A 25,152-nucleotide genomic window follows, 5' to 3' on the forward strand; every position below is an offset into this window, starting at 1 on the left:
GTAAATTTTTATATGGGTCAGAGAAGACATTTGCCCATAAAAGTAAAATGCTGCCTATAATAGTACTTCTAATTTAGAGTCGCATGTCCCAGTTACACTTTTTTTGTCTGATATCAGGTCATCACCACCTCAAAACTGTGAAATAAGATAGAATCTAGAAAATAATTATAGCTAACTGGTACGTCTGTTATCCATACACCTTTTGAAAGTAAAAGAAAAGCACGACTCAGACAAAAAAAAAAAAAAAGTAAAATAAAATGTAAAAACCCTGCTATCATATTTTATAAAGATTTTAATAAACTCATTTTCTGTTATTAATATGACATGTCTAGTAAATAAAAATCTTTTAAATGAATAGTTCGGCTGCTGTTTCTCTTGATTAGGCTTGTAAAAGGCACATCTTTCCCCATAAAGGTCCTCACGGGAAGTACATTTTCTAAAGAATTTTGGAAATAATGAATCTAAAAAAAAAGATCCCAAGATTCAAAAATCCCTTTATACACTCATGTTAAATAGATAGTGGTCTTAACGGAATAGACTAAAATTTGAGTAAAATAAAGAGTTAAATTGATTTCTTTTCCTCTTTCCGGGTGATATTTCACATACAAAGCTTCTGACTAAATATTTAAGCACTAAGTAAAATACACATTTCCAAATGTATATTCTGGTATACTTTCCCTTTTGAATATTTCTCTGTCCTCAAGTTTTTAAACAAACATTCATGAAACATTGTTTCACTTGTATATATCTACATCCCCAAACCCTCAGTTTGTTTTGCATGTTCAAGATCTACTGTAGTTTTTTGAAGTGTGTACACCCTGGTTATACACTGTGACCTACACAGTGAAATACACCATGTTATATCTCCATTGACTTAGCACTTAATAAATGTGACTTAATGTTTAGTAAAAAGAATTCTATTCTCCTACTAGAGTTTAAAAAAATACTGGTAATTATCTTGTATTGTTTTATTGAGCCCACAGAACTCAAAGGGATGCTTTCATAAGTATCAGGTCCAAAGCATAACTTCACAGGAGAAAAGGATATTATTAAAAATAATTAGGAAATTTTCTCTCTTAACAGATTCCATTAATTTCTATAACCAGTAAGCAGTGCCCTGTGAAGTTGACTGGTAATCACAGCTTTGACAGTTGATAAATACAAATAGAACCTTTTAACCTTATTTATAAAATGTTGAAAAATCAGTCTTCCATAAGTAAATGTTTGAAATTGTGTGCCTGTGGTCAATTATTTGCATGTAATTTACAGCAAGCATGCCTTTCAACCTAATCATACGTGGGCACAAATATTTTTGGTACGTTTCAGTGAGAAGAACACAAGCTATTGCAATCTTTAGATTAAAATGACTTAGGGTTTTACCCAGACACATCAGAGGACAGTGACTTGTTTGGGGCAGAACTGCCACAGCACAGTGTCACCGGGAGGACATACTGCATCTTCCCACATTACCATCATTCTGACTCACGATCATTCGAACTAAGGTCATTCCCATAGAGTTTCAATACACTGTGACATTGAAACACTCCTGGCATACTAATGTAATTGTCTGAAAAACAAACAGTAATTGAGAGATTTGATGATTCCATACTAAGATAACAAAAAACATGAGGCTCCCTTCCCAATAACTGGGGTGGATCCACTGATACTTATCAGATACTGGCCATCATTCAATGATGTACTACTGTTTGCCTTGTGTGTATCATGTACAATTTTGGTCTTCTCCTCTGTGGTCTTTGAAAACACAGAGAAAGTAAATATAAATTAGTAATTCATGAAACCTGAAAGACTAGCAAGCAGCACTACTAAAACCCTGGAAAACTAAACATTTGTTTGGAATACAGAGAAGACCAATGCCATAGGTTATGAATGCTAAAAGATTACAAGTTCACTACAGAAAAAACACATTAAAGACTTAACTACGCATCAAGATGTGACCTCTGGCTCAGAAAAAAGGCCAGCTGTTGAGACCTGGGAAGTATCACTATTCAGTTTATTCTACATACATAAAAACACAGATATTTAATACATATTAATTCATATACATTTACTCTTTTGCCTGAGCATCTGCTCTTGGTCACCTGCTGAAGATAAAACACAAGGCTCAACAAGCCTGTATGGTTGTATATATCTTATTACTAATTTCTAACAGATCTACCTTGAAAAAGCTTTCTTGAGGTCCAAATATCTCAAAGAGTCTTGAAAACACCCAGGTGCTCACTGAATACATATGCAATGATTATCTGCCTTCTAGAGGCAGAAGATAAATTACTTCCACACTACAGGATTAGTCTTCGGGGACCTACCAGCATACTAAATTAAGCCACTTGCACTGCAGCAGCCTAAAAATAGTCCTGAAACACACAGCTACCAGTCTCTCACCTTTACCAAAATCATGTAATCTACATTCTGCTTAGCTTTATATTACCAACATAAGCAAAATTTGGCTGAAATTATTAATTAAGAAGGTAGCATCTCAGTGTTAATGATCCAAATGTCTTAAATGCAAGAACAAAAAGTGTCAAAAGGAAAACCTCCAAGCTTATTCTATGCATACCACCATTTAGAATATGCAACCTACAGACAGGTCCACATCATCCAGTTTACCATGCAGAATTTTACTTTTAGAAAGCCTCTAAGCCATAAATTTCTTATTCCCCTGCCTCTTCACCTTGGGAAATTATTCTATATTAGTATTCTAAAATAATTATATTCCCACCTTACAGAACAGAAAAAAAGTATCTGAAAGAATGAAGTTGCAGAGGAGTTTCAGTTGCCCACAACTGCACAAGACACATAGCAGTTACAAAATATGCAAATTTGTAATTTCAACTTTACATCCTTTAGAGATCATTAACAGGTAATTAAATAACTCGACAAAATTATCAGCTTCTTATCTGTGCTAATGCCTATGTACCTAGTATTTTCAATTTGTCAATGAATTCAGAGACTTAATAGCATGATTGTTAACTTTTAATCCTTTATGTAGCTTTTTAATGTATCTTTCTCCAAAGAACCCTTATTCACTTCAATAGCAGACCTACCCTCAGTCTATGCATATATGGCAGAAATTCTTGCAATGGCAAATATTCTGTTCAAAGCACCTCTTAATAGCGTTAGAGTTGAAACAACTATCAATCAATGGAAGTTGGATGGAAGTTGCAATCTCAAAAGCAGATGAGGAATATTTTTTTGGTCAGCAAAAATGGGAAGAAAAATCAGTTTTGCACAGCAAAACAGCAGGCATGGGGAAGGGAGCATTTTTTGTAAATACATCATTGCGGATCAGCACAATACATAACTGGAAGTAGGCCACGAATCACACCACATTCCGTCAGTATTTTTTACAGGAAAAAAACTCACATTGTATTTCATAGAAGAAAAATGTGAGAGAAAGTATATTTAGGAAGCAATGTAGTATGTACCAGCCACAGTGCTGCTGAAAGACAGAGGGGAGATCTCTTTAATACAGACTGCAAAGAATTATTTTACAAGTAAGGCCATAAATTTTGCTTATAACTACAACTTTGTTTACAGTGGGTTTTTATTTATTTAAACAAATACACTGTTATTCCTGGAACTCTGCTGGAAGTTTTCAGGATATTACAACACAGGTGCATCGTATATTTAAGAGCCAGTACAAACTTTCATGATCTGTTTTCCACCTTTTCCTCCAGACTGAGCTTCTTTTTAATTTCCCCTCTAACCTTCACTTGGGTCACAAATTCACAGCCAACTGTTGGACTTTAGCTGAAGAACCTGCATTACAACGTTCAGTTTTCTAAAAGCAGTTAGATAAGAAGCTTTCTTGACAAATATTGAGAAATTCTTGAAGAAACACAGCTACAAATAAAACACCAGGAGGCAAAAGACATTTGTTCAAAACCACCATGCATAGAATTATAGAACACACACCTCAAAAAGACAAGTGATTGACCTCCAGCTCATTATCTGTGTATTTTATGTACATTTATGTACATTTCTTACTCATGAAAGGTAACACACAATTTAGGAAAAATTCCACAACAGGTAATCTTAATAGTTCATTTAATAAAAAAGCACTGTAAAATCCATGGAATGGGCTATTTAATCATGTTCTGTGAAGCCAGATTAAATTAAATAGATTTTCCTACTATCTAACTTAAAATCCCTTGCAAAAAAATGAAGTTGGAAAGAAAAAACAAAAAGAATGCTTGAAAGAATATCTTTTGAAGGGTTTTTTGGTCTGTTTTGACATTACAGAAAACATTCTTTTCAGTCTAATCTTTTTACCTATTCATACAGAATGTGTTTTCTTCCAGGAATACAGATTTTTGTTTGTTTTTAAACAAACAAAACTCGCTTATTTTTTTGAGTTCTACTTCCGAATTTCTTTTTTGTTGAATTTATAGCAAAAAAATACTCTCTGTAAGAGCATTATAGATCAAGACTACTTCATGAATGTATTCATATTTCATGCTAATTAGACTTTGTACACAACCTCTTTCCCTGGTGTGCCTAGTACATGTGTCTCTGTCCTCAGCTGCTCATTAAAGGTGCTATAGTTTATCTGAGCACTGCATCACTGCGACTGAAACAGACATTTCGGAATACAAAACTGCCTTTCTTCCTCTGCTGGATTTTATAAAGCTGCTACAAACAAAAGCTCTGTCTCCCTTACAAAAACAAGGTATATCATGGGTACAGAGTGTCCTAACTACTACCAGTTATCACATAGGAATTTCAGGGATCAGTTTACTTAAATAATGCAAAGCTTTTTCCATCTCTGAGTTTGAGAGTTTATTTCTCAGATAAATCCAGTTGAGAAGGGAAAGGAACGATGAAAAATGGCAAACTAGTAACTCTTTCTTCTTTATGGTACATTAATTTATTCACACAGTAGGCTGGAAGACCAAATTTGTTGAATATATGTATGTGGGTAACATACACTTTTCTGCGTGTGACAAGTAGTGATCCTTACTCCTTCCTAATGGGGACCTTCGAGACAGCAAATATAGGTAAAAAACCAACACATGCCTTTGGGAGTTTACCTCCCCTTCTCTTGTCTTTATCATCAAGGCAGATAATCAGCCTGTATCTGTAGAAGTAATATAGTCAATAGTAACTACAAGGGTTTCTTATTTTGTGTCCTTGCTCCTCAAGTCTCCAGTGAGGAAGCCTAACTTGCCCTAGTGACATTTCAAAAGGGTTAAGCAGTGCTAATTAAACTAAAAGTGAAGGAATGACCTCCACATTAGAGCATTTGACCTGGATTCACAATAGATACTCTGATTTTGAAAATGAACTTAATTTCTATAGGAATTTTGCAGAATACATTATTGTATAGCTCAAAGCAATCAATGAATAAAGCTAGCAACTTTCAAATATCCCAGACCTTAACCTATTTCCCATCCATCTCTTAATCTGAATATGATTTAATTCACGCCCAGACTACCTGTATTTGCTTTTCTGAAACTGGAATTATTACACTTCTTTAAGTAATGCAAACCAAGGTGATATCCAAACTACTCAATCTGAACCCTCCTGATACAACACCAATGCTCTGAAAAAATACTGACTTTAACTATCACACATGTAAAGAAAGGAAGCTCCAGGAATAACAACTAGCTCTAGGAAAAATGTATCTATCTAACCTGCCCCTCATTAAATTTCCCTTATGAATATACCACAAAGCTTACATAACCAGTGTCTTAAAAGAGACATAATTAGAGTGTACTACAGCCTAAGATCTCCAGTAAAATTCCTGCATCTGTTCAACCCTATGGCATGGTCATTCTGAAAGCACAATGAAAACAACTATACAGTCCCAAGCTGGAGCAGGGGGAAATTATATATCTCAAACTTCCTGCATGTTTCAAAGGAAAGTTTTCACAAAATGTCAGTGTTCCCTCACATTAGTCCACCACAGAGAAAATTTGTAGTCAAAACATCAGCAGTCATTCATGAAAAGAAAGCCTTCATTTGTTTTCAGTAATATTTACAACAATGTTTATCTGGACATTTCATCATATAACATGTTGTTCTATCACACAGAGTTAGTGCTAAATACAATCAACACAGAACCGTCAGGCACTCTACAGAAAACCGAGTAAAAGCCTTTTTTGTTACAATGGTTTTTAAATACAAATTTGAGGGTGAATATTCAGCTTCTGATGCATTTCTAGCAAGTAAGTAATGTAATTGTTAATAGGTCATATCAACAGTACATCTATTTTACTTAGTGGGGTTTTTCAAAAAACAAATATTCTTTGTGACTCATTGCTACGAATTACCTTCCACATAGAAAAGGAATCATTTAACTTATTGGAAGGTAAGTGTGCTAAAATACTATTTGAAACAAAATATGAAGAACTAAAATTTACAAACATTGCCTCCTAATTGGAAGCTTTGTTTGTTTAGGTCCCTTCCCTATTCTCATTTTAGTTCTTTTGTACTATAATGAATGAAATGGGTACTGATGCTTTTGAAATAAAAGACACATGCTCCCTTCAAGAGGAGCAGGTGCTATCGAACCGCTACCATTTGCACAGCAGCTTCCTCATACGAAAAAATTTATACAGGAACATAGACACAAGTAATTCTTGGGAGGCCTCATTTGTGATTCTCCTTGAACAATAGCCCAGCTGCAGCAAAACTACAGGCATCATTCCTAAGGTCAGTTTGGAAACTGTGCTTCCCTATGTAAGTATTGAAAGTTTATTTATAAAGCACAATAATTAAGGAGTCAACTTCTACAGTGAAGCCTCCGTAACTGATGCAAAACTTAATACAAAGAACGCATGTGCCTTTTGTCCCCGCTTCTTTTTTTCTCTTGATACTTTAAACATGGCAAGACTGGGTATCATTATCTGGTACAAATTGCCCCTGACACTTCTGGGCAGAAAAGCTTTTGTTTCCTTAGTAATTATATACAATTTTTTTTTCCTCAATCAAGAAATATATGCTTAAGCGTTTACTGTGATTGTTAAGTAATTCTAAGCTCATTTAATAATTGAAAAAAAATCTAGATATATAAAAATACAAATATAGACATACACATATCTAAATCTATGCTGGTGGTGGTAATTTCAGGGATCAGTTTACTTAAACAATGTAAAGCCTTTTCCATCCCTGAGTTTGACAGTTTATCTCCTGAATAAATCCAGTTGAGAAGGGAAGGGAACAATGAAAAATGACAAACTAATAATGCACTCTTTCTTCTTTATGGTACTTGAGTTTATTCTGTCATTGAAAAAGAACAACAATTTCAAATACACTGAAAGAAGAAAAAAAAAAATCCTACTTCACTCCTATATGAAACTGAGATATGAAGACCGATTACCTAAGAATACAATCTAACTAAATGAAAATCCTGTAAGACACACAAACATTTGGTTATTCCTACACTGCAAAGCAGGTTCTTCCTTTGCTTTGGATTAATATATTTGCAAAAAGGAGAGGGTGAGGAGGGAAAGGCAACAAACATACACATGCTGAATTAATCAGAAGACCAAGGGAGCCACCTGCAGTTTGCAATCCAGAAACAAATACATTATAAATTTGTGGGTTTTTTCTATTCCATAAAGCAATGCACACAGTTAAGCTAGTGCAGCATATCTGTGCTTAATACTAGAGATTCCTGTATTAACCTGAAATTTGCCATCTCACACCTACAAATATAGCTGTGTTACAAGAAGTTGGGACAAAACTGAGTCCCTTTAAAGCCTGTAAAAGTTTAAAGCTCTCTGATGAATTTGATCTGGGCTTCTTAGCATATCAAATTCAGGCCCATTTTTTCAAAATACTGATTGCTTTTTCTTTTAAGTACCAAATGTAAATGAATGTAAAAAGCTTTCCTTCACCAACCTCATTCTGTGGCCGCTACTTATCTATTTACAAAGAAATAGCTGAAAAGTAATATAAAAAAATCCTTTTTCTCCCCACTAAAAATGTTTCATTACATGTAGAAAAAGGGAAGAGCTGATGAAGAATGATGCGTATTTCATATCATCATTTGTCAGTCAAGAATAACAGTGAATATAAGCTTTGTAATATTGACAGAGGAACACGGCGCAGAGGTAGAACCAACCTTGAAATATTACATCACTTTGATAACAGAATAAAACCTTTAAAAGTTCATCTAATGCATGCAAATCTAATTACTACAATGAGAATGTTTGAAGCTAAAACATTCATTCTGATCAAAGAAAGAACACTAACTGCTTCAGCAGACTAACTGGTCACAGGAGGTTAAAAATAATTAAATTTATGTCAAAAAGACATACCTATGAAGAAGCGGGGCAAGGAGAAGGAACAAAAAGTCAACTGAATCAACAGTATCAACTGACACACCCTATTTCACCAAGGGACCTCAAAAGCTCATCCAGTCCAATCCCCCTGCCAGAGCAGGAACACCCAGATGAGGTTACACAGGAAGGTGTCCAGGTGGGTTTTGAATGTCTCCAGAGGAGGAGCCTCCACAACCCCCCTGGGCAGCCTGTTCCAGTGTCTGTTACCCTCACTGAGAAGAAGTTTCTTCTCAAATTTAAGTGCAACCTCTTGTGTTGCAGTTTGAACCCCTTGTCCTATCATTGGTTGTCACTGAGAAGAGCCTGGCTCCATCCTCCTGACACTCACCCTTTATATATTTGTAAATGTTAATAAGGTCACCCCTCAGTCTCCTCTTCTCCAAGCTCAAGAGCCCCAGCTCCCTCAGCCTTTCCTCATAAGGAAGATGCTCCGCATCCCTTAATCGTCTTTATTGCCCTGTGCTGGACTCTCTCCAGCAGTTCCCTGTCCTTCTTGAACTGAGGGGCCCAGAATCAGACACAATATTCCAGATGTGGTCTCACCAGGGTGGAGTAGAGGGGCAGGAGAACCTCTCTCAACCTACTAACCACTCCCCTGCTAATACACCCCAGGATGCCATTGGCCTTCCTGGCCACAAGGGCCCAGTGCTGGCTCATGGTCATACTGCTGTCCACCAGGACCCCCAAGTCCCTTTCCCCCATGCTGCTCTCTAATAGGTCATTTCCTAACTTATACTGGAACCCAGGGTTGTTTCTACCCAGATACAATACTCTACACTTTCCCTTGTTATGTTTCATTAATTTTTTTCCCCGCCCAACTCTCCAGCCTGTCCAGGTCCCTGGATGGCAGCACAGCCTCTGGCGTGTCAGCCACTCCTCCCAGCTTGGTGTCATCAGCAAGCTCGCTGACAGTCACTCTATTCCCTCATCCAAATCACTGATGAATATATTGAATAATACTGGCCTCAGTACTGACCCCTGAGGCACTGCACTAGATACAGGCCTCCAACTGGACTCTGCCCCATTGACCATGACTCTCTGGTTTCTTTCCTTCAGCCGTTTCGCAGTCCACCACTCTACCCAATTGTCCAAACCGCGCTCCCTCAGTTTAGCTGTAAGGATGCTGTGGGAGATTCTGTCAAATGCCTTACTCAAGTCAAGGTAGACCACATCCACTGCCCTGCCGTCATCCATCTACCTCGTTATGTCCTCATAAAAGGTGATGAGGTTAGTCAAACATGACTTCCCCTTGGTGAAGCCATGTTGACTGCCCCTAATGACCCTCTTATCCTTGATATGGCCCAGCATGATTTTTTTCAGGGTTTTTGAGGATGCTCAAAATATGAACACTACTCCAAAAATAAGCCCTAGTTACAGTTTATTTAAAAAGTCAATTTAAATAGCGTCCAGGCAGCTATACATTTAAAAAACTAAAATTAACTGTCAATAGAATGCAGCAGGATGGACAGACCCTCCACCAAGAAAAGCAGACACCTGACAAGAAAACTGACAGTTGCGTTGCCATGCGCTACAAGCAGGCTATACGGGCAAGAGGAATTTGGGCCAATGGTTCTAAAGGAAATAGAATCACAGGAAATTCATTATGGAATTCAGGGTCTGGAGAGTTATGATGATGTTCCAGAATGTGATGACATGATTATATTTGAATAAATGTTGATTATTTTTTTTTTTTCAAGAATAAATGTTGATTGTTGTTCATTGAAAAATAAGACATTTCCTGAAAATAAGCCGTAATGCATCTTCTGGAGCAAAAAATAATATAAGACCCTGTCTAATTTGCGGGGAAATAGGATACACTGAAACTAGCCTATCTTGATTTCTTCCTCCCTCTCATCAATATCCAGCAGAGGTGTAAATAGAAGGTGTATAAGTTACCCTAGAAATTTTTAAAAACACTGCAAAATAGCACACTATCTTTTAAGAATGGGTGGTTAAACACAAGAAAAAAAATTACACGCTATTTTCTTCAGGAGATCAAAAATCAGCCTGCTTTATATCAGATGTAGAACACAAAAGACAGCTTTAAATGCCATTTCCAACCAGGTGGTTTGGTAAGGCAGGTCTGAATTGCATCCTCATGTAAAGGTATCTTGCACAATTGAAATTAGAAGGCACAACAAGGTTCGAAAGACACAAACTACTGTGAACGTCCAATGGGTCAACAAGGAGCACCAAAGAGCCTTAAAGAAAACCCACAGAAGATGGCACATGGATATTTCACATGTGAGCATAACATGAACATGTTCTGTATGATGTTAACAAGACTATACTATCTACTTGCAAATGGATATTATAGAATTAACCTGTCAATAGGATCAAAATGTTTCAAACAAGAAGGGTAGTTTTCATTAAAGCCTGATAAAAATATATCATTGTATGTTCCCAGTTCAAATGCTCTGATTTGTTCAACACACATGAAAGAATTAGATTGTTATGTCTTTCATATTGCTGTATTCTAAACTTTTTGGGAAAGGAAAAGAATTTCAAATAATAAAGTAGATGTTTAATTTTTCTGGCACGTTTTCTTAACAATGAAAAAATAAATTTAAGGTATAATAAGGTGTTCTTGTAGATGCTGCACGCAAGGGAAAATAAAAGCTAACGTGGGTGGGAATAGCAGCCCACCTACATTCTGGCCTTTAATTCACTACTCCAAGGAAGCTGACATTTAGACCTCAAATGACAGGTGTCCACAGAAAGCAGGAGGCAATCAAAAGACTACCGCAGCTCAAGTTTTAATAATTCATTTTAATTAGAATGTAGTCATCCAAGCACTTTAGGGCAATGAAGAATAAAGTACAGAAATTTCACCAGAGCTGAAGGAAGTCTTGATAAGACACCCCAATCAACAAATGCAAACAGAAGAACCTACTGAAGATCTGATCCACTTACAGAAAGAAAATTGTCAGTATCCTTTAAACAGTATTTTACCAGGAAGGTAAAACAACCCCAAGCAGCCTTAAAAAGAGGAAGAAGTCTCCACTGTAAAATCATACACCTTGTGGTGAAGAACTCGAGATGCTGATGACTTGTTATGACACCATTTGACCTTCACTCTTCAGGGGCACATAAGATGGGTGAGTATAAGATCAAAAAAAGAAGGAGTCGATGAAAAGGAGGTTATATTTGAGTGCTGCTATCAATGTAACTGGCATAGTAAGTGTTTCTTGTATTTTGATTAGACTTAACACTTTAACACAGTACAAATAAGTGTTAAAGTCTCCATATAAAGGCTGTACATTAAAATATTGAGTGCAACACCTGTGTACATCTATCACACCACTTATGTACAGTAACAGCCAGTATTCCACCTTTTTCTATTTTTAGAGCCAGTCCTCTCACTACTTCCAACAAATTTAAAAATAACATTTACCTTAGAATGTTTACAATACACTTATTTAGATAAGCATTGTTATCTGCTTACAGTTCTGCACAAGTAGAACAGTTTATAGTCTAACCTTTATAGCCTAAAAGAGAAACTATCATCTTCAAATAAGTATTATTGTTGACAAAAGAGGATATTAATATCATCACTGTAGTTCAATTTATTTAAACATCATCTTTTTATTAACCTCATCATGTCATATGTTGTGTCTTCCTCAGAAGCAACGTTGTCTCCCTGGACTGTTGTTCAGCTTTTTCAGTATGTCTGTTACGTTCTTTCTTAAATTTTTCCAACAACCTTTCATACTATTTTCAGTTGCCCATTTCAACTCTCTTCTTGCTCAATCAATAAAACAAGTTTAGATACTGAAATCCTAGCACTGACCCAAAACATCAACAAGTTAAAACAAGTTAATCCTATCAACTTTTTACTAATTTTTCACGATTACTAACATTTTAAAACTGAGCTACAGATGAGTCCTAAAAGTTGTTCAGATGGAGACAGGATTGGATAACCACCTAAGTTTTCAGACCATAATTAGTAAAACAACACAGTATTAAAATAATATATTTTATATTACATATGTATTATGGCATTATATATAGAAAAATATAAACCTGAATATTTTGTTCATGTTTTATTCAATAATGTTTCACATGCATGTTTGTGGGGTTTTTTTCTCATCCCTTCTCACTCAAACTCCCATAATATAAAAAATACAACTTGGCTATTAAAACCTTAGTTCAATTTTGAAAACGTATCAAAATGATTGCTGAATTGTATTTTAAAAGTCTAATCATAAAAAAGCAAAGGAACCCCAATCGAGAAGTTTTCCCTTGAGGTAAGTCAGATGGATAATGAATTCTGTACTGGAACAATCCCAGTAGTTACAAACTATTATGTACTAATTACTACCTTTACAGATCTACTGTACACATAATTAATTTCTTCAGAGCACCACTATCATTCTTGACTGGCAAAATACACAACCTAAATTACAAGAGCCAGAAATTAACATGATCCTTAAGGGAAAAGGCATTAACTTGCTTTGTAGTGTTTTGCAATTAGACTATCAATCAAACAGTGAAAAGTGATTTTGATAGCAGCAGGCCAGACACATTGAGTACTGTCACATTATAACAAAGTTATCTGAGGTTGTGAGCATATGATGTATCACAACTTATCTACAGTGCCCTAACATTTTCATCCTTTCACCTGCTAGAAGACACTTCAGCTTACCAATCATATATGTATTTAATATTCAAAAATTAAACACCACCATAGGGAGTTTTTGAGATCACATTCCATGAAGCACTGCAGACATCACACTGATGCTGATGACACTCTTTTCCCTTATGCCAGTAGCCAAAAAGTATGATTTGATGTCAGTTAAGGGACAAAAGCAAAATTGGGAAAAAATAATGTACCAGCTGCACAACATAACATGACCTGCTTAAATGATTTGGCAGATTTGCTATTAAGTAGGTTCTTGGCAAGAATACTAATATTTTAAACACTTTATTTTAGTTGGTGAGGTTTTTCTAAAGACATTCTACAGAAATACAAACTTATAGACCCCAATCCCACCAAAAAGCAGTAGCTCAAGCTTCCGGATATATACAACCAGACTGGATTATTATACTAAACATAAATTTTTGTTTCACTGCACTACAATATTTCCCCCACAAGAAAATTTATATTATGTATTTAGTCAAACACTTGTAACTTTTTTTAGTTCTAGAATTTTGATAGTGGGACCATTTAAAGACATCAACAAGAAAGCATTCTTAGTTGTCATCACATTTCATTATTTCACTGTGTATTTACAGAATTTAATGACTTAGAATCACAAAATAGACTCAAAGACAAGACGCATTTACCTGATCAATTGGATCTACTCCCTTCAGTTAATAAGAATCACTGCAGGGTTCATACTATGTACTCCAGCTAAGGATGATTATTCATTATTTCACATTTTCTTTATAGTTCATAAACTGGAAAGGATTTTTTAATTTTAAATTAAGAAAATATTTATCTGATCACAAAAAGCTTACAACTGATCACACAAGTTTTAAAGAGGAAAAAAACTTTACTATGTAAAGGTTATCCTCCTGTTAAAAATAACTTGTCTGAAGAGATTGGTGCTTGCAGGTAACATTTAACCATTTTAAAAATAAGAAGATATGGTTGTGCTAACAATACCTCAACAGAATCCCTTCCTTTTGCTATTTATATATCGAAACACAAATCAACCCATTTTAAGATTATTTTTGCAAACCAAACACTACTGAGCCTGAAATTTTCAAGTCATGACTCAAAAGCTGTAAAGGGATGATTCATGTTTTCAGCAGCAAAATCACTGCTTTCACTTTTAAGTAATGCATGATTCACAGATCAAAATTCTGCATTATATCAGATTCTCTCTTATAATTAACCAGGTTAAAAGAAAACTAGTAACTGATGGGAAGCCTGTATCTAGTGGAGTGCCTCAGGGGTCAGTACTGAGGCCGATATTATTCAATATATTCATCAATTATTTGGATGAGGGAATAGAGTGTACTATCAGCAAGTTTGCTGATGACACCAAGCTGGGAGGAGTGGCTGACACACCAGAGGCTGTACTGCCATCCAGAGACCTTGACAGGCTAGAGAATTGGGTGGGGAAAAATTTAATGAAATATACTAATGGTTCACATTCCGTGGTTCAGCTTGAAATGAAAGAACTGCATATCTATCTTATGAAAAATTCAGCTATGACTCTTTGAAGGAGTTTCAAAAGAGAAAAATATCCCAAAACATTCAGAAATAACAATTGAGGAATCTACTCAAGAAATGGTTCAGCGATGTTATGGTCGTCTGAGAGACCTTCCTTAACTCGAGTTAGCTTTTCAGACACTGGATTAATATGAACAGCAGTTCTTGTTACTGAAATCCAGACAACAGCCAGGATACCGCAAATCTTATGTGTAATACAACTTCATTTTGAAATAACAGAATCCTCAAGAAATTGATAAAAGTGAGAGCATTCTGATAGTTCAAATTAAAACAGAAGACTCCTTAGGTTAAAATACAAAGCATCACCTGAGTTGTTAATTCTGAAAGTCAAAAAAAGGAAAAAGAAAAAAAACAAAAGCAAACAAAACAACACCACCACCACAACAACAACAGTACATATATTCGCTTCAGAATCCTAACTGTGTGTTTGCTTATTCAGATTTGGCCTATAAACACTTGATATATCTGATTCTATCCACTTCAAGAACCACCCATCCCTAAGGTATATCAGATTCTAAGTGGCTGATGGACAAAAAGATCGGTAGCTAGATCAGGAATTCTTTCTTTCAGTATCTACCATTTCTTGGACTCATTAGCTCCTGAGTAAGTTATTATTGAACCGTACTTCAGCAGTACTTGCTTCTTTTCAGTGTCTGAAACAAATTAGCAGTACAGGGCCACATATGAGATGCTGATCAATTGACCATTACCCATGGATAATAACGCAAAGACCTGAAGAGGCTGTGTGCAGCTTCAGAAGTACTCGAAGACCATCTGAGAGCCATGAAGAGCTGAGGATGGTATTAAAGCATGAAAATCATAACTGATATTAAGTTGTTAGTAACTGCATTCCCATGCAAGATATAAATATTATCATATCTCCTACTGAAGGAATTAAGTGTTCGAGAAATTAATGATTTTTCTCATCTAAAACCAATAGCAGAAGAGCTATTTACATGACATACTGAGCAACCTCGGTCACACTTGACAGAAAGCTCCAGCATTGTTTTTCCTTTCACTGTATTGTTACCTACAGTAGTCAAGCAGACCCATTTCACACTGTTCCAACAAAAACCAGTGTGACTATCTGCCAGTTGCCTATGCTATACGCAAACAGCTTAAAGACTGTGCACTCAGACATTCAACCCTTTGAAAAGTAACTTAGATCATTCACTAATGACAGTAACAATGCAGTTTAACTGGATATGACCTTGAGAGGGTGGGAGGGAGGAGGGGTGCTTCGTAGATTATACAACACAAATTTAAATACTAATTTAATTAGTATATTGAAAGACTTTTTCTTGCATGAGAGCTGCATATAGAATTTAAAAAAAAAAGCGGGGGGGGAGGGAAAGCAAAGACTAAGGAGACATACACAAGAACCTTGAAAACAACTATGGTTTCAAACAACATATTCCAGAATCATGACAGTAGGCATATTACAGAGTTGTGATTTTGTTATTCAACTGCATATTGTAGTTGCTACATTGTAACTTGTAGAGGATTTTGATTTAACAGAATGATACAAGCAAGTACATTTTTGTTACACAAACACATGTGGAATATCTAAAAGAACCTGACAACTTACAGTTTCTGCAGCTGGAAATATTAATACAGACGAGCATGATTTTAGGATTAGAATTTAAATTTCATTTTCATTTCATTTGAAGAAAATTTACATCTGTCTGCAACATATCCTGCAGTTTTAAGAGTTATTATTACGAAACCTTCCTTCTCTCATGCCGTAAAGCGAGGGAGGAGCAATTCTTGAAATACGCTGCTATTCTTAATAAAACCATAAGTTTCGAATCATCTTCCCACTATAAAAATCATTACATGAATTCCATGGTATTGCACAAAGCATAAGAGAGACTGTCACTGCATAGTTTTAAACTTAATACAAGCATAATACAAAAATCAAAGAATGTACCTTTCATTTGTGTTCCAAAGGTAAGTGCCAATTTTGCAAACAGTTCTGGGTTTTCAAATTTATCTTCTTCAGCTTTTACCCAAAAGCTGTTTTCTGCTATCTCTTGAGGCTCAATCTGAAACAAAAATGGCATTTCCAAAGTTAATAACTAGTATTTTCAATAGCCAAATTAAAGCCAATGATACCAGACTTTTGTGATAACTGGACTGAATTAAGCTTAGCTATGTTCCACGTATTATGTTCTTTCTCTTAAAGATGCTTCCTGAACAAAACACAACAATATGAACTGCCCTCTATCTACCCAATGATTATTATACTTCTCCCATTCAACAAGTTTTCCAAACAGACTTGACAACCCATTGGCCTCTGGGTTTGAAAGTGTTCTAGCTTTCTCTTGATTATTTTCTAGACAATTCTCAAATTCTTCACCACTGTTACGCATCTCTGCTACTTGAGAACTGCGGAAGAAATAATCATTCCTACACTGCCAGAGTATGGAATACCTTACTTGCCAATGACATCTCAATGTGGACCTTTCAGTGACTCAATATTAATTGCTGGAAGAATTATCTTTTTAAATATCACAAATAATTGTATACTTCATATCATTTTTTAAATACAGTTTCCATTTTTTCAATGGTAGAGAGATTTCATTACAGTGTCTTATTTGATACTGGCTGTATTAAAAGAAGAAAATACAATATAGAAGCTGAATGCCAATTTTACTCTCTACTCTCCATGATTCTGAACTGCTATTTTGTTTTCAAAATATGTCCCTCTTCCAGTTTTTAAAGTCTTACTGATTCTTGTTTACAAGCTTAAAATGTCAATTAATTTTCAAGGGCTATTTAATTTCAGGATGATATGAAAGAAATTTATCAATACCATATTCGTAAGGCTCACTAAGCTTTCACTGCAATGCATTGGTCCTCCACCTCTTACCCCATGATCAATGTGTTAATGTGGACCTGCTTTACCACCTGCAGTAGGTCAGACATTTGTCAAAACTACCTTAATCTAACACTAATGGTGAAGGCAGTTGCATCAAAAGGCACTGAATAAAATAGTAAAAATTTTATTCCCAAAATGATGGCTCCCTAAAAGTGAAGATCAAATAGACTTTCCTCTTTTTCAGTAAGCAGAGCTTTGGCACTGTTCCCAGAGCACTTAAGCAAAATCTCCATCTGCAGTTGCTTTCCATTGTCATACACAGAGTTCAGATGTACACTTTATAAATTATTTCTATAAACACATGAATATAATTGATTGCAATGAAATTGGCTGGAATGCCAAACATGCATTACAAACTAAAAAGCTTCTTTTTATATATGTTTACAGGATAGTGGTCTATGTTTCACAGTTACAAAATTAGTGCAACTGATGCTAGAATTGGATATTACTTAACAAGGACAATTGGGTGTGGAAAGCATAAGTTGTATGTATGGCAGGAATTCTTCTCTGCTTAAGTGGGATGTCTAAATAAATGAAAAAGGTAAATGAATTCTGGAAGGGAAACTATCCTAACCAGATAAAGCAGTGGCAAGTCGAGGATGAGCAGCAACTTCAGGAGAGAATTATCTTGTCGATGGCATACAAATTTTATTCCCTCCCTTAAGAAAACTGGTAAAATATAAATCTGTGGTGAAACCTATATTCTATAAGGAAAAAAAGTACGGATGGAAATTCCCAAAGAGATACTTGGTTTAATATTTAATTAATTGATATAAAACATTTTTTTACTATTTTGAATACCCTCTACTTAAATATTTTGAAAGTCTCTTTTCAAACTACTACTGCTAGATACACTTTCAGATTATTTTGGCACATCTCCAAATATTTTGAAATCCAGTGACAAAATACTAAAGGTAAGTTATAAACATTAATTATTCTGGTAAAAGAAACTATAAAATGACATGCCATACATTTCCACACAGGTTTTATCTCATCCTTCCAGATTCCTCCTTCCAAAGTTAGTGGGATTAATCATTCCTGATACTGCTCTTATTTGTTACTCCAAAGAAACAGCCAGTTCACTATTCCACACTTCAGAACTTGGAGGAACACTAAACCTAAGCTTACGTTTTATTTCAAAAGACAATTAAGATCATTTATTCAAAAATATCAGAGGACAGTCTAGCTCCTCTTTCAACAGTAAAATCCTGTCACTACTAGTCCTTGAAAGGTTTGGGTTTAAGTGATGATGATGATATATATTCATAATGACACAAAGCAACTTAACTTGCATCACCTGAAAAACCCCATGGAAAAAAATAGAACAATTTCCAGCACAGTGCAGTGATGCTGCCCTAAGACCATCCATCTTTATAATCACTCTTAAAAGTGAAATCCCACTGTGTCTGACAGGATCAATAGCTACGTAAGAAATGGATGAACATACAATCCTGTGTCCGAGCAATGTTGCGAAAACAGTCTACAAAGGACTGTTATTGCTGTCCAATGATGTGATTCATTTCAGATGTTCCACCTTGAAAAGATACAGCATCTTCAGCCAGGAGAACATCTGGCATCCCATGTCATCCAGCTCTATCCAGGACAACATGATAACACGCAACTTTATAGAAAGATGCACATCTATATCCATATGAATTTCCCAACAGTTTTACCAGCTGTGAATCACCCTGAAAAAACCTGCAGCATTTCAGAGTGCAATGTAAATTATGTGTTCAACAGTTGTTCCATTTTAAATTGCAACTTAGGCCAGCAATGACCATCTGTAGCCACTTAACAGCTTACTTTCAACAACAACTTCATTTTACTAAGTTCTTGGTACCAACACACTATTGATATAGAACAATGAACATGGTTCTCAAGGAAAGTGTCAGACAATAGCTGGTAGTAAAAAGATTTCGTTTCTTGATACTTAAGTAGCAGATATCCAGTTAAACTAAAGTCCACCAGATAGCATAAAATATATAAAGGTCCTCCTGTGATTTGCATTGATGATTTGGTGATCTATATATTTTTTCCTACGGCAAACATCAATATATCTATTGCATTCTATATCACTGAAAACTGCCAACCACAAACTGCCTTTAAGATGTGATGGGTTAATCTTGATGATATACAGAATTACCCGGTAGCCCAAATTCATTTCCTTTAAATGGCAGGACTGGTTAGAGTGATCAAAAAAGGATTTTAAAGGCACACACATCTGAACACCTGCATAACTCCTCTCGTCACAAAGCGATCAATTACTTTGAGAGGCAAGAACTACTACTAACTGCTCAAACAGGTTAGTTTGCAAATCACAGATTGTGCTGTTTACTGCTCAGGTAAACAATATTTGATAAAATATAACCATGTTGAGATTGTGCAGAAGCTCACATTCACTCCAAGGTAATGGCACCCAAACGTTTTACTGGAACAGTGCCATAGCTCCTCCCATAAGCCAGGCCTGGCACATTACTAACCTGAAACAATAAACGTCTCTGAGATTAATAACCTGCAAGTACCATTAAAGCACAGACACCAGCATTCTCTGAACTTGAACTACATTAGACATCACAAATTTAGAAGGTTTCTACAAGAAATAGTATGCTGTTATCTGAGTTTGAAAACTGCTTCAGAACTATTCCAGATGGGTTGGATATACATATGCAACTTAATACAAAGCCACGAATCACATTCACTGCACCTAAAAGAACACAGCCCTGACTTTCCATTTCAGTCACAGTTTGTCTTTCTGCTTTAACACAAAACAATGATACAAGCAACTCTCTGCATTACTTATGAAAATCAGTGAGCCTTCACCCACTGGTCGTATTCCCCACACCTCAGGAGTCACAGATACCCTCTCAGACCCATCCGCACCACAGGACCACAAGAGAAAGGAAACACCGCAGGAACCTACTGCCACCTCCTGCTGTCCCTGCATAAATCCACTGAGCCCAACACACATTATCTGAGAGCTCTCGCAGCAAGAAATCTCTCACTCAGTGTGCAACCCACAGCCTTCTGAAAGATAATTTTGTATTGGAACACAAAGTTCTGTCAACAAGGATCTCATTGAAAAATTCATTATAGTATACAGTATCAACTATATTTGTATCGTAAAGGAGAGGGGAGGAACACAAGCTTCACAACTCTAATAGAACCATGGCTTTAACTCATGTTTAATATTAAACTATATACTGCTAAATACAAAAACTAACTCTAGTAAAAATGTCTTCAATGCTTACAATAAAAATTAATGTTTAATAACACCATTGCCTTTAGAAAATTCTGATAAGTTATGCAACTGTCTTGACAGGGTAAACACCAGCCTTTCTCAGAGGGGGGGGAAAAAAGTTGTTGAATTGTGTTTTGTAGTACAACTATCACTGACAGGCAGGTAAGGCAATGGAAGTCAAATTCCCTTTCAAAATTCCAGAATGTATCACAAGAACAAAAGAAACGTGAACACGAAAATAATTGGCATCATTTCTTAATTAGATGCTTTAATTTATCATGAATTTCTGTATTTATTCAGACAACTGAATTGAAAATAATTCTTAACATCATGTCAAGACATCTGCCTTTGAACAGAAAATTTTAGTAGTTGAAGTCTGTGTGCTTACTATAATGATAAGTACACAGTTATTTCTTTTAATTAGGAAAAAATCTTGCACCAATACATTCCCACCTTTCTTTTTTTTAAGCTAGTCAAGTTTTTAAGTTTCATGCAAGGCTTTTAAAATGAAACTAGATAACCCATTGAATTGCCACCATAGCAGTTTCACTCACGCTTCATTTTTAAAAGAAATTCATAGAAGGCACAACCAGAGCAATCATGCACTGTTCTGTCAAGAAGATATCAAAGCTAAAATTAGAGTCTCTGAAAGCCTGATCCACTTTCAACTTGTCTCCAAAAACGCAAGGAAAAAAAAATCATAAACCACATAATTTATGGCTCCTAGAGTTTGCTTAACCTAGAGAAGACAAAACTAAAATCAGAGTTCTGCTTTGCATTGTCTTCCAAAATCCCCTGCACCCATTCACACCAAGTTTTACTGCAGTTTATACCTACAGACTCAAGTAAAACCTCTTAACACATCTCCTCTCTCAACATTCTTTATCATTACTCAGCCACAGATACTTCAATTAAGCAAACAGCTGTAGTTATCCTTTGACTCCAGACCCTTCTTTCTGTCAACTGCCAGAATGTCAAATTCCTAAATTGCATTCTGCCCAACAGTTTTCCACCCAATTGTCTTCTTCAATATTCATTTCCTGTCCCAAAACCCAGCAATCCTTTAACTAAACTTTTTGCTGAAAATGTAGTAACATGATTTACAAAGTAAACCTTTTAGTTGCTTGGTAACTTACACCTGCTTTAAACAAGACATTTTATCTTTGAAGTGCTCACTTGGCAAGTCAACTATCAACTATAGCTGAAATCATGTAGAACTTAATTCTATACCAAATCAGGCAAGATTTTGAGAGCTGTTAGCTACAGGTATCCCCACAAAAAGGCATGTTATGAGCATGTAGCAGCATTAAACACTTGGAGTTTGCCTCATAGCATAAGGTGTGTTTGAAAACCAATACCATTTGAATCACAACCACCACATCAAAATGATTTGGATAAAGAATAGAATGAATTCCCCAAACTTCATGAGCACTACTAACAATCAAATGTAAACCCTAGCACATTACCTCCTTTTTCCTCAAAAGCCACTTTTTATCAATGGGAATAAAACCAAAGATTTTATTACCTTTGACCAGTTAATTCTCTTCATTGCAACTTCCAGTTTATACTTTTTCTTCTCCTTCATCCCATGTGGTAACGCTGGTATCACCGGAAAGGGAGCAAAAGGAATACCTCCAAGAGGTGGTGGCATCGGGGGCCCACCAAAAGGTGGGGGGGGGGGAGGAGGTACTGCTCCACCAGGTAGTGGAGGTGGTGGAGGAGGTATTGCTCCACCAGGTAGAGGAGGAGGTGGCGGTGGTACTGCTCCACCAGGTAGAGGAGGAGGTGGCGGTGGTACTGCTCCACCAGGCAGCGCAGGCGGTAGAGGAGGAGGAGGTGGTGCTGCTGCACCAGGCAGAGGCGGAGGAGGAGGTATTGCTCCACCAGGTAGTGGAGGTGGTGGCGGAGGAGGAGGAGGTATTGCTCCACCAGGCAGTGGAGGTGGTGGTGGAGGAGGTGCTGCTCCACCAGGTAGCGGAGGTGCTGGAGGTATTGCTCCACCAGGTAGTGGAGGCGGTGGAGGTATTGCTCCACCAGGTAGCGGTGGTGCTGGTGGCACATTCTCACTTGGTAGGGTTGAAGGTAATGGTGCTACTTCTGTCAGTTGACCTGTCAGGACTGGACCCTGAAATATAAAAGAGGAATTATTTTTATCAGGGAGGGGAGGAAGTTTACTACAAAGCTGAACCAACTAGGATGCCTCGTACTCAACTCTACCTCAAGAAAGTGAGAAATGCAAGCATTCTCCTATTTAAATCAGAAGCAATAGCAATAGATTATACCATGTACCATAAAACTGCCCAGTAAACTGAATAACCTAGCATTTTTATAAAAACAAATTGTTTCCATTTTAAAGAAAATTTAATAGTAGCAGTAACATTTAAGTGAACAGAACAGCATTTTATTTCTTCCAATGCATAAAACATTTATCCCACTTAGGATATCCTGGCAAGCTGGGGCAGCAGAGATGGTAATAACAATGCTGAATTTTCACAACACTAATCTGCTGGTGGAAAATTTCCACAGAAATCACTGAAGCAGATATCTCAGTGCAAGAGGTTATGGGACCACAGTCGTTCATAATGACCCTGACATCATGTGTGATGGGTGAGGGGAGTACAGAGAAAACTATGATGCTTTCCTTTAAATCAGTCTGCAGTTGTTTCTGCAGTGGCAGGAAAAAAAAGCAATTGCAATATCTATTCTAATAAGTTGTGAAAGCAACGATGAAGAGAAACAGCGGTATGTTAAACCATCACAGAGGTTTCTGCAGCAATAACATGATCCCAGGCTAGTACAAATTCCTCACAGATTTTTGTCTTCCAACACTATCTATTAGGAGGTAGCATCAGGAGCTATGTACAAACCACCATGTGAGCTCATATTCTGTTTTCTCTACTATTTTTTAATTACAAAATTATTAAGAAATATAGGCTGCTAATTTAATCTGATTTGCATAATATTTCCATATGCAATTAAATGAAGTTTAAAGGAAGCAAAAGTTTATTATTAAAAAAAAAAAAAAAAAACAAGCTGAGAAAAACCTAAATGCATCTAAAAATAAGTGCCACAATATATTGTGTGGGGAGCATAACACTAGAGAAAAAAGGTATAGATACTAGAAAGTTAATGTGTATCGCTTTTATTTGTAACATTATGGGGAGTGAGCTGTAATGTCTGGACAATCTGAACTGTGTTACAATCAATATAACAGGATTAATAATTAGACTAAAAGTAAGTATTTGTTTTTGCACAAGGCATGTGTTTCTTTGGCTCATGAACTACTACATAAGTCATAATGTAAAAACTGGTCAAGAACTCATTAAAATAGACTGTCATATTTCAGAAAACAGACTGTCAAACTTCAACATAACACACAATGAGAAAGCTGTTAAATGCAATGTAATATCACTACATGCAGATGAAAAGGCCAGTGCTCTGATAAGGCTATAGCATGGACAACTTGCCAGCAGAAGACCAGCAACCTGAGCAGGATGATGGCAGTCAGGCTATAGCACATCACTTACTATCCTTCCTCTTCTTATCCTAACAGCAAGTGAGATCACAGGCATTAAGATATCCACAGTAAGGACAAAAGGCAACAGGCAGACCTTGCCTAGCATGGAAAGAGTAGGAAATAAGCCAAGCTGAGGCAAAAAGCAGCAAACCAGACAATCTGTTTGATGCTAAAGTATATAAAAGACCTGTCAAAAACCTAATTCATTGACACTAAACAAAACGAAGCCAAGAGATGTTGTGAGGGCTCAACAGCAGCATTTCTTGATCCTGGACAGAACACTTGGAGATACAGTTTTGGTGCCTGTGAGTAAAATTTGAGGAAATGATCCAAGTAAAGTCAGCTTAACTGAAACTAAATATCACCTTCCCCTTCCATAAGGAATTGCATTTTGTTGTATTTACCTGAAACTGTATAAAGCTAGTATAAATATATGTATAAAACCAAAATTGATGTTACCATTGGCATGCACATGCTGAAAGGTATGTATATTGTGCACACAGCTATCATGATTTCCACCTTTGCAAATCAAGCATAAAGCCTTCCAAAACACTTTCTGCAAAACATACAGAAGTAGTAATGCTAAAGCATGAACAAATACTTGGAGAAAAAAAGGTTAGGCTGGATTCAAACTTTTCATAGCCTAAGGAAATATTTTCCTCAATAAAGCAAACACCTGTGACAGGTGTTGAATATAGTACTGTTTGAAGAATGCTACCTCCATTAGCTATTCTTCCTTAGTTTATAGTGGCTTAAAAACAAATCAAGACAACATATATTTCAAACTCCATAGAGACAAGATACTCCAAGGCAATTTCTTTTCGAATTAAAAATAAATAAATAAATAAATAAATAAATCCACTCAACTGTAGAACTTACTGTGATTTAGTTTTATTACCTGGGTTCGTAGCTGTTTGATTTCTGTTTCGAGTTCTTTGATTTTCTCTTCTCGTTTCTGAAGCTCTGCTTGTGCCTCTTGTCGAGCTGTGAACTCTTCATCAAACTGTAATGATTAACCAATACAGAAGT

The 25,152-nt window shown here is 36.2% G+C and overlaps 1 protein-coding gene across 1 annotated transcript in view; it reads right to left on the reverse strand.

The window, feature by feature from the left end:
* DIAPH2 (diaphanous related formin 2) overlaps positions 1-25,152 on the reverse strand; it is a 209,323-nt gene that overhangs the window by 141,259 nt on the left and 42,912 nt on the right. The window contains exons 16-18 of the mRNA XM_082061623.1: positions 25,022-25,126; positions 22,132-22,731; positions 16,418-16,532 (exon numbers count right to left, since the gene is read on the reverse strand). Of these exons, the coding sequence (XP_081917749.1) occupies positions 16,418-16,532; positions 22,132-22,731; positions 25,022-25,126 (820 nt within the window). The remainder of the gene's footprint in view (positions 1-16,417; positions 16,533-22,131; positions 22,732-25,021; positions 25,127-25,152) is intronic.

The sequence above is a fragment of the Streptopelia decaocto genome (genome assembly GCF_964273445.1).
Source record: "Streptopelia decaocto genome assembly, chromosome: 10".
Classification (NCBI taxonomy): domain Eukaryota; kingdom Metazoa; phylum Chordata; class Aves; order Columbiformes; family Columbidae; genus Streptopelia; species Streptopelia decaocto.